Raw genomic sequence first — 11,567 nt, forward strand, 5'->3', positions numbered from 1 at the left:
AGCAGTCTACCTCCCACACACAGCCCCTCGTTCCCGATCACCGTTTGTTATCTCCCCCTTTCTTAGCTCTCCTGAAATAAGAATTTCTAACTTCCGGTCAGCCATTGTTATGATCGGCCATTATTATGATTGACCGTTGACTGAACACTATTCAATTTTTTTTCTCCGTGTTTTTCTCCTTGTCTCCGTATTCTTTCTGTTGAAGAGCGTAGCTCGAAACGTCAAAGACTTTCCGTATTCCCGAGCGTCATACTAATATATACTTTTGTTATTTACACCACCTGTCCTCGTCTGTTGTTATTTTTTGTATATTCTCCCATATATATATATATATATATATATATAAATAAAATAGAGCCCGAGTGAGAAGTGAAGGTGGAGGAGATAAATGGCACAGTGACCATTGTATGAATGAGAAAGGAAGGGGGGATAGATGAATAATGAAGGAAGGAGTGAAAAAGCCGATAAATGGCATTTGAAGTGTGAGTAGATTTGTGTGTAAAAGAGAGTTTGAGTGTGTCTATGTGTGTATAATGGAAATGGGATGATAATGTTCAATGCTGAAAATGTGTGTGCATGTACAAGAGTACTATGTGAAAACTTTACCTGCACATGTAAAGTAAAAAAACAGGAAAAATGATCCAGAATCCTTGTCCGATACCAAATCAATCCCAAAATGTAATCAGTTTGTGCCAGTCATGAGGCCAAATATCCCTGAAAGTTTCATCCAAATCCATACAGTGGTTCTTGAGATATCTTGTCCAGAGAAAAACAAACAAACAAACACAACTGAAAACAATACCTCCACCTGAAGACAGGCAATAATAGTGAGAATAAAAATAGGAATAGAATAACAAACATGGAAAATAATGTGTAAAATGGTTGTAGTACTGACTATAATTTTTGAAACAATGGTAAAAAAACAATAACAACAAAATAATAATAATAATCCTTTCTACTAATGGCACAAGGCCTGAAATTTGTGAGTAGGGGACTAGTCTATTACATCAACCCTAGTGTTTCACTAGTACTTAATTTATCAACCCCTGTAACAATGAAAAGTAAAATTGACCCTGGTGGCATTTGAACTCAGAACATAAAGATGGAAGAAATGCTGTTAAGCATTTTTTCTAGTGCAGTAATGGTTCTGCCTGCTTGTTGCCTTTTTCTGGAGGCTATGAGGAAACAAAGTCTGCGGGGGAGTTTGTACTGGAATCAATTTGATCAACTAAACCTTTCAAAGAGGTGCCCAAGCATGGTTGCAGTCCAATTGCCCTGATGCAGTACTAGGCAGTGGTTCTCATGGCTTCTCATCTTAACTGATTGGAAGTGTTATCATGGACATTGTTTTTGTCTTGGTATAAAAGATGAGCTACAGCAAATATTCTACTCAATACCACAGATCTGCTTGTCAGTTGTTTGACCTTAACCAATTGATCACGCCCCTTAGTGGCTGACAATATGTGCATCTCTAATCACAAGTAGAAGTAATGGAGGAGTATCATAGCTATGTGTTGAGAGGAATTCTTTGGGGTTTGGATAATTTACTGCTGAAAACATCTTTAAACAACTCTTATTCAGGGACCTCTTGAGCAGGATGGACTACTCGACCTGAAGAAAACTCTAACTGGGTCTCACCTGCAAGGTCATGTACTATTTATCTTGATAGGAGATCACCATGTTGCACACATATTGTTGTGATGCCTGTACCTGGTGTACCCTTATCAGATGTGTAATCATGATGGGTATACTGGGCTTTGTATATTTTACCCCAATGTCACTTTGATGGCATGCATTGCTCTCTCACTCAATAATAATGATGATGATGATGGACTCTCTCAAGACGACATATGAGACTTCAGATTTTGCTGAACGATCTGCACAAATAATTTGTTTATAGTGATCAAATGTTTGTGCTGTACATTAGCTAGCTCACTCTCTCAATCAAATCAAGTTATTCAATTACATTGGTCAAACATACTCAACAAGCTACTTTATTTCATTGACCCGGAAAGGATGAATGGCAAAGATGACCTTGGTGGAATTTGAACTCAGAACATTATGGACTGAAAGAAATACTTAGAAGCATTTTATTCAACACTCTATCGATTCTGCCAAGTGAACTGGAGACATAATGAATGGTAGGGATAAAAAAACAAATAAAGGCAATTAAAAGATATGGAATTTGGAGAGAGTTTAGAAAAGTATGTCGCTAGGTCAGCTATTGACTATGGTCTGCAGGGTAAGCAAGAATAGAAGAGAGATGAGGAAGGATTTTCAAAGAAGATATATGAAACTGAATGTAAATTAAGAATGGGGTACAATAAAATTTTGGGAAGGCAAAGTATTAGTTAAGGATAGGCCTTTCATTAAAGGCTAGCCAATTGATTACTCATAATAATAATGATGATAGAAATATATACATAGTGGTATTGATAACAAACTACCACTGTTGCACTTTACCTTCACCACTCCAGCTAGACAACAATAGTTATACAAATAAAGATACTGATCAAATTGATAATGTTTACATTACAGAAGTACAAGGCCAAAGTAAATAGCAGCATCAACTGCAGTACTTGACTTCAAATAGTAGTAATGGAAATGGCAGTAATCATAAGAATAACAATACAACTGATAATAGTAAAAATATAAGTATTAAGTTAGAAAACATTGACTGATTAAATATGATAATAATAGTAATGATAATGGGTTTATTGTATACAATGTCAGGGTGCTCTCCAACTTGTCAGAACGAAAGGTAAAAAGCAGCAATTAAGTGAAGTAAATATAGTAATACATGTATGTAATACATATGTATGTACGTACGTATGTTTGTACATATGTATGTTTGTACGTACGTATGTATGTATGTATGTATGTATGCATGTGTTGCATGTATGTATGTATGTATGTGTTAACTACATCCCAAAGATGGAGCCTTGTATCTTTGCTGGAAACCAACTCCGTCCTCAGTGGAAGATTTATAATAATTAACATAATAGAAGAGACACGTATATATATACACATAATTTCTCTGGTAAATTTCTTCAGTCATGCTTTACATCATATGGAATAAAAGAGAGATAGAGAAAGAGTTAACATATGAGGTGCAGCAGGAGGAGGAGGAGGAAGAGCAAATGGTAGCAATTAAATGAGAAGCTACACAAATGAGAAATTTGTGTTATCTAATTTTATTTTCAGAAAATAATTATTTTCTTTTGAAAATTGATATTCATTTTATCATTTTGTATAGGCATCAAGAAATTTGATAAACTTTATATTATAGTTATTATTGAATGCCATATTTCCTGATATTATTCATGATGGCAAGGATAGACTTCCAAAGTTACCTGTCATATGACAGGTAATGTTCTAGCATTATTATGTATGTAATTATCATGCATGTGTGAAGGCGCATGCTCAGTAGTTAGAGTCGCAGGCTCACAATCATGAGGTAGTGAGTTTGATTCCTGGCCTGGGCTGTATGTTGTCTTATATTGAGCAAGACACTTTATTTCACGTTACTCCAGTTCATTTAGCTGTAGAAATGAGTTGCAACATTACTGGTGCCGAGCTGTCTCGGTGTTTGCCTTTCTCCTGGATAACATCGGTGGTGTGGAGAGAGGAGGCTGGTATGCATGGGTGACTGCTGGTCTTCCATAAACAACCTTGCCCAGACTTCTATCGTGGAGGGGAACTTTCTAGGTGCAATTCCATGGTCATTCATGACCGAAGAGGATCATTACCCTGTTATCATGTGGTTGGCATTAGGAAGGGCATCCAGCTGTAGAAACTCTGCCAGATCAGATTGGAGCCTGGTGCAGCCATCTGGTTCACCAGTCCTCAGTCAAATCGCCCAACCCATGCTAACATGGAAAGCGAATGTTAAACAATGATGATGATGATGTATGTAAGTATATATATGTGTGTGTGTGTGTGTGTGTGTGTGTTGTCATCATCATCATCATCATTTAACGTTTATTGTTCTATGCTGGTATGAGTTGGACAGTTTGACAGGAGCTGGAAAGTCAGAAGATTATGCCAATCTCTACTGTCTGCTTTGGTGTAGTTTTATGATTGGATGCCCTTCCTAATGCCAACCACTTTACAGAGTGAACTGGGTGCTTTTTTACATGGTACCAGCAACAGTAAGGTCATTAGATAACTTGCAAGGCAAAAAACCCTTAACTGATAGGTGGGGAGTAGTATTAAGGAAGGTGGCTTTGTGCCAGACAAAAGAAATATAAGTAGAGGGGACAGAAATAGATGTCTTGTAGTAGATACATGGCTACCTCAGTCAGAGAGAGAGAAGAGAGAAATGAGGGAGGTGTAATACACATGCATGCATACACATACACATGCACACGTGTATGCATACATAATACATCTAAGTATATGCACACACAGACATAATATATTTATAAACCCAGATTTCTGCTATTCTGAGCTTCATCAATAGCAAGTCATTGGCACCATATTCTAAGTGAAACGTCAGTATCTAGCTGATTTAGTAAAACTGATGTTGAGTTTAGCCATCAGGCTGAATGAAAATTCGTTATTAGTGACTAACAGTATCAGTTCAAATTAGCAATCTGCATATCATAATTAAAGCATATATATTGCTGAAAGCCTTCTAAACTGCACTTTACATCTTGAGAAAGCATCTCTTACAGACTATACTACACAAACATGATGATGGTGATGAGATAGATATGCAGAAAAAGACAGAGAAAGAGAGAGGGGGGGGAGGGAGATAAAAATATTTTTCCCTTTGGTTGTAGACCTTTACTTATCAAAACATTCTTACAATTGCAGATCTCCATCTTCTTCCAAAATCAATTTCTCAAAATATCAGCTCAGTGGTAGAGTGTGAAGAAGATAGAGGATATGATGCAAAAGCTATCATCTCATTGTAAGTATTACTAAATATTGAATTTTATGTCTGAAACTTTATTGGTTCTAACATTTGAATTTCAGACAATTGTTACCTGAATTTGGTCGTTGTGGTTGTTTCAATTGTTGTTATCGTTTATCTTCATTTATTTGCTTCAGTCATTGAACTGTAGCCATGCTGGAGCATAGCCTTGATGACTCTAGTTGAAAAAATTAACCCTACAATTTATTTTTAAGTCTAGTACATATTCTATCAATTTCTTTGACCAAACTGCTAAGTTACAGGGATGTAAACAAAAAGTATACATACATATTTATACAAACACACACACACACACACACACACACACACACACATGATGGATTCTTTCAGTTTCCATCTACCAAATCTACTCATGAAGCTTTTCTCAGCCCAAAATTATGATAGAAGACACTTAATGAGCTTAAACCCCAAAACTATGCTGTTGGGAAGCAAACTTCTTACCACACAGCCATGTCTGTGCCTTTGTTGAAGAGGAGTACTCCAAGACTTTTGAGATTGATATAATTGGTGCTTTCTCTGAATTCCTGCATTAAAAAACATGGATAGGGATGTGCTAATGAGGGAACCTCTAGGTAGTCACTTGACTTGCTAGACTCAATCACTAAATCTACCTCAAACCACATGCTGCTATCTTTTTTAAAAAGTCGGATGTATTGCAAAATGTAGTCCTAGAAACACTGAACCTGACATACAAACAGAAAATCTCAAGAATCAAGAATTCTCTAATGTTGTCATAAAGGAGACAGACAGGTTTATTGTCTGAAGGTAAGAGGACAGTCACAAGAATTCTCTTATGCTGTCATAAAGGAGACAGACATGCTTATTGTCCGAAGATAAAAGGACAGTCATGAACACATGTTTTTACCTCAACAGGCAAGATTATACAGAATGAAATTAGACAGAAATTAACTAAGAGAAATAACTCAGAGTATCCAGTGACATGCATTTGCTCAACATAGACAAATACATCATCATCATCATCATCATTGTTTAACGTCCGCTTTCCATGCTAGCATGGGTTGGACGATTTGACTGAGGACTGGTGAATCAGATGGCTACACCAGGCTCCAATCTGATCTGGCAGAGTTTCTACAGCTGGATGCCCTTCCTAATGCCAACCACTCCGAGAGTGTAGTGGGTGCTTTTATGTGCCACCGGCACGAAGGCCAGTCAGGCGGTACTGGCAACGGCCACGCTCAAAATGGTGTATTTTACATGTCACCTGCACAAGAGCCAGTCCAGTGGCACTGGCAACGATCTCGCTCGAAAGTCCATTACACATGCCACAGGCACAAGTGCCAGAAAGGCGACGCTGGGCACAGGTGCCATCACGATTTCGCTTTCGCTTGCCCCAACAGGTCTTCGCAAGGTATATCAAATACCATACAACATGAATTGTTGATTTATCAAAATAATCTTTGCCTCTAGAAGATGTGTCACAATTAACGAAATACTAACGGAAACTAGATCCATATGATAATTGGAGGTGTGTTTTGATGTATGTGTGTTTTATCATTCTTGTTTGTGTCATTTGTTTTTTTTTCTCAGCTGTTTTACATTTTCCCTGCCATCCATCTCTGAAAATATGACATGATTTTCCCCTATCCCACCCACACTTAATCTTCATTTTCCTTAATTCAATAAATTTCAAGTTTTCCTGTTCTTGCACAATTTTTCTCCTACACATCAGACATCACAAAGAATTAATCTTCAAGAATTCATCTAATTCTATTCAAGCAGGATGGTAGTAATTTTCCTGCCTGATAAACTAAGCATGCTTATCAAACATTGAAATTAAGAATGGTTTTTCATATATTCCTTCAATAATAGATTACAGCTATAATTTGAAGAAAAACATTAATTAAAAACAAATAGTTAGATAAATGGAAAAAAAAAAATAATCAATAATATATTTTTTCTGTTAAAGATACTAAAAAACTAAAAATTAATAAAAATATCGTATTAAAAATTAATTTATATCCTGCCAAGTGTTTCACAAAGGAAATTAGGTTAAATATATTAGTTAAAATAGCACACCAAATGTTGAAACAAATGGAAAATAATATTATTTCAAGTAAAACATATATAAAAAAAAAAGACCAGTTTAAAGTACATATTGCATTTGTTTCTAAACATTATCATTCGTTTATGAAAGCCAAATGTAACAGATCACATTATGAGAAAAGATGAAAAAAGGAGGAAAAAAATTGACTGGCCAAATGTAAAGATTCAGTGAGGAGGAGGAGGAGGGGAAGATGATAATGGTGATAGGAGGAGGAGGATATTTTAGTCTGTTGAAGTAGGAGTTACTCATGATGCAATTTGTAGTTTTGTGAATCATCACCACCATGATCATCATCATCACCACCATGATCATCATCATCACCACCACTAACTTGCCACCATGATCATCATTTTTAGATCTGTTTTTAGTGGTGGGGGGTTCCAGTGTTGGCATGGGTTGGGTGAGATCTTTTAAGTTAGTATTCTATGACTTGATGTCCTTCTTTACACCAACCCTTACATGATTGCAAGTAAAGTACTTCCTTCCACTCGTCTTTTGCATATCAAACTGCTGCACTCCAGGACATGTTATTTATGTGGGTCAGAAACAAACATCACTGTAGCCCAAGAAGACATGTAGAAACAAAAATACACACACACACACACACACACACACACATACGCATATAAAGGGGTTGGACAAAATAATGGAAACACCTTAAAATTTCAAACAAATTTATTTTAATATGGTGTAGGACTGCCTTTGGCAATAATTACAGCTTGAATTCTACGAGGTATGGATTCATACAAAGTTTGAATTGTTTCCAAAGGAATTTTTTGTCCATTCTTCAGCTAAAACAGTCGCCATTTCTTGTAGTGATGATGGTGGAGGATATCAACTCCTTACTTGTTTTCCTTTATATTCTTCTTGATGCCTTCTGATACTTTCTCCAAGGACCCAGCAGTACCTTTTCAATTTTCTGCAATCAAGCAACCTTATATTTAAGTGGATTGTACATGTATGTTTATTATTATTATTATTATTATTTCATATACACAGTAGATTAGACTGTCAGAAAAAAACATCAGACTACAAGTAAACGTAAATGCCAACAACCTTCCTAAGTATCCTAGCTGTCCCTAATAATACTGTTTTTTGCCTGGAGCTGCACTAAACTAGGTCTAATGCCTATTTCTTCTATCCATCTGTTCAAATCTTTAGGGATAGTTCCTAATGCACCTATAACTACAGGGATACATTTTATCGACACTTTCCATAGCCTCTGTAACTTAATGGCTAGGTTCCAGTACTTTGCTATTTTTCTCTATACTCATTATCATTATTATTATTATTATTATTATTATCGCCTGACTGGCCTTCGTGCCAGTGACACATAAAAGCACCTACTACACTCTCTGAGTGGTTGGCGTTAGGAAGGGCATCCAGGTGTAGAAACTCTGCCAAATCAGATTGGAGCCTGGTGTAGCCTTCGGGTTCCACCAGTCCTCAGTCAAATCGTCCAACCCATGCTAGCATGGAAAGCGGACGTTAAATGATGATGATGACTGTCATTATTCTTGTTATTAAGGCGGTGAACTGGCAGAATCATTAGCATGCCAGGCAAAATGTTTAGCAGCCTTTCATCTTTCTTCATAATCTGGGCTCATATTCTGCCAAGGTCAACTTTGCCTTTTATCGATAAATTAAGTACCAGTGAAACACTGGGATGGATGTAATCGACTTGCCCCCCCCCCCAAAAAAAAATTTTCAAGCCTTGTGCTTATAATAGAAAGGATTATTACTATAATTATTTTCTTCTTTATTATAGGATTATCATCTCAATTTTCCTACTCCACATATTCCTGGGGACATTATATGATGTCCTTTTACAATCGGGGAAGTCATCTTCAAACGCTGCTGCTCAGAATGGAACCAATAATTCTCTCCCAACTAGCACACAAGACATTTCATTGAAAGAAAAAGAGGCTCAAACTAACTGCAATGGTACCAAAACTTCATCAAAAAGTGATGATGAATTAGGTAAAAACATTATCTTATTTTCTTATCCTTTTTTAGTTGTTTCAATCATTGGACTGTGGCCATCTTGAAGTACTGCCTTAAAGGGTTTTCATCAAGCAAATTGATTCTGGTACTTCTTTTCTTTAAGCCTGCTACTTATTCTATTGGTCATTTATGCTGAACTGCTAAGTTTCAGAGACATACGCAAGCCAACACCTGTTGTCAGGCAGAAGGAAGTGGAGGTTCCGACAGAAATACACACGCACACACACATGAAAGGCTTCCACACAGTTTCTTATTTCTTTATTGCCCACAAGAGGCTAAACAGAGGGGTCAAACAAGGACAGACAAAGGGATTAAGTCGATTACATCGACCCAGTGCATAGCTGGTACTTATTTAATCAACTCCAAAAGGATGAAAGGCCAAGTCAACCTCGGCGGAATTTGAACTCAGAACGTAGCGGCAGACGAAATACCACTAAGCATTTTACCTGGCTAGGAAGGGCATCCAGCTGTAGAAACTCTGCCAAGTCAGACTGGAGCCTGGTGTTGCCATCCGGTTTCACCAGTCCTCAGTCAAATCGTCCAACCCATGCTAGCATGGAAAGCGGACGTTAAACGATGATGATGATGATGATGATGATGATGCTAATGATTCTGCCAGCTTGCTGCTTCCACACAGTTTCTGTCAATCAAATTCCTTTTGCCAAATTCACTAACAGGGCATTTTTGTCAGCCCAAGACTATAGCAGAAGACACTAACCCAAAATACCATACCATGGTACAACCTGAAATCATTTGGTTGCAAAGTGAGCTTCTTAACCTCTCAACCATGCTTGTGCCTTTGCATTCATTTCATTCATGTATTTGCATTGTTCTTTTTACCAATTTCTAACTGTAGAGAGAACCTGTGGAAGAGGTAGACCCAGGAAGACATGGGACAAGCTGGTGAAGCATAGAGGCAATGACTAGATACCTTATGCAATATGCTGTGCTTGAGAAGACCATCAAGCAAAGTGAAACTGTAGTTGAAGCCAATGCTGGTCTCTTGTAACTGGCACCTGTGCTGGTGACATGTAAAAAACACCTTTTGAGTATTGGATCTCATGGAGGCAACTGACACCTGTACTAGTGGCACATAAAAACCACCTGTTGAGCATTGGGCCTCATGGAGGCAACATGGTTGATGCCAGTGTTATGTAATTGGCACCCATGCCGGTGGGACATAAAAAGCAGATTTCGAGTGTTGAGCCTCACAGAGGCAATGACAAATGACTGAGGCCTTTGGCAATATGCCATGCTTGAGAAAACCCATTAAGCCAAGTGAAATCACAGTCATGACAGATACTAGTGTCATGCAACTAGAACCTGTGCTGGTGGCACATAAAATCACTCATTACACTATTGGAATGGTTGGCGTGAGGAAGGGCATCCAACCATAGAAACCATGCCAAGTCTGACTGGAGTCTGGTGCAACCCCTCAGCTTACCAGCCCTGATCAAACCATGAAACCCATGCCAACATGAAGAATGAACGTTAAATGATGATGATGACATATCAGGACTATTACCCCCATAGGACAATTCCCCACCAACGACAACTACCCCCTTGGACAATTACCCCCCTTGTTTAATTATCCCCTCTGCAATATGTAAAGAAGTTTTAAATCGTCATCTTTTGTCCTCAGAGGTAATTGTCCTTGGAAGGTAATTGTCCATGGGAGGAGGGGGTAAATGTCCTAGACTCAATGATGATGATGGCATGTCTTTTCTTAATAATTGCATTATTGTTATAGTTTTCCTGTACATCAATCACAGATTCCTTGTTTTTTTTGTTTGTTTGTTGTTGTTATTACATTGGTTTAATTTGTTTTTGTTTTCTTATATTTAGTTCTTTTTAATCATGGCAAGACCTATCTTTTATGTTTTACTTGTTGCAGTCTTTAGACTGTGGCCATGCCGGGGCACTATTTTGAAAGAATTTTGGTCGAGCAAATTCACCCCAGTACTTATTTTTGCGCTAAGCCGGGTACTAATTTTATTGATCTCTTTTGCCGAACTACTGAATTGCAGGGACATAAACTCACCAACACCAGTTGTCAAGCAGTAATCAGGGACAAACATACACACTGAGACATACATACACGCACACACAATAGGGGTCTTTTTTCAGTTCCCATCTACTAAATCCACTCATAAGGCTTTGGTCAGCTCGAGGCTATAGTAGAAGATACTTGTCCAGAGTATCCTGCAGTGGGACTGAACCCAGCAAGCTTCTTACCGCCTAGCCATGCCTGAACCTGATATTTGGATATTATATCAGAAATTTGATGACATTGGTTTCAAACAGACACAAGGCTTCAAATTTGAAGCAGTATAGTCAATATATTTATAAATGAATAACATTCCTTGCATTATGGTGATGCTTGTTGAAATAAAAGTAAACACACATATACAGACTTCTTTCAGTTTCCATCTATTACATTCACTCATGAGACTTTAGTCAGCCCAGGGCTATAATAGGAGACACTTGCCCGAAGTATCATGCAGTGGGACTGAACTCAAGACTACATAATTCAAAAGCAAGTTTTTGCAACTTTGCTTG

At 37.6% G+C, this 11,567-nt stretch overlaps 2 protein-coding genes across 7 annotated transcripts in view; one reads left to right on the forward strand and one right to left on the reverse strand.

The window, feature by feature from the left end:
• Nucleotides 1–11,567, reverse strand: part of LOC106878029 (solute carrier family 66 member 2) — a 250,218-nt gene that overhangs the window by 59,531 nt on the left and 179,120 nt on the right. Inside the window, exon 7 of one of the 5 annotated variants that reach the window (XM_052965960.1) lies at nt 7,703–7,923. The exons of 3 other annotated variants lie outside the window; for them this stretch is intronic. In XM_052965960.1, the coding sequence (XP_052821920.1) occupies nt 7,839–7,923 (85 nt within the window). In that variant the 3' untranslated portion in view covers nt 7,703–7,838. Of the gene's footprint in view, nt 1–7,702; nt 7,924–11,567 lie in introns of those variants that run through there. One more of the 5 variants, XR_008263579.1, reaches the window with a different exon arrangement.
• The window catches only part of LOC106878028 (nose resistant to fluoxetine protein 6), a 74,045-nt gene that overhangs the window by 32,992 nt on the left and 29,486 nt on the right, over nt 1–11,567 (forward strand). For both annotated transcript variants that reach the window (XM_052965956.1, XM_052965949.1), the window contains 2 exons: nt 4,819–4,915; nt 8,773–8,984. In XM_052965956.1, the coding sequence (XP_052821916.1) occupies nt 4,819–4,915; nt 8,773–8,984 (309 nt within the window). The remainder of the gene's footprint in view (nt 1–4,818; nt 4,916–8,772; nt 8,985–11,567) is intronic.

This window comes from Octopus bimaculoides, chromosome 1 (assembly GCF_001194135.2).
Source record: "Octopus bimaculoides isolate UCB-OBI-ISO-001 chromosome 1, ASM119413v2, whole genome shotgun sequence".
Taxonomy (NCBI): domain Eukaryota; kingdom Metazoa; phylum Mollusca; class Cephalopoda; order Octopoda; family Octopodidae; genus Octopus; species Octopus bimaculoides.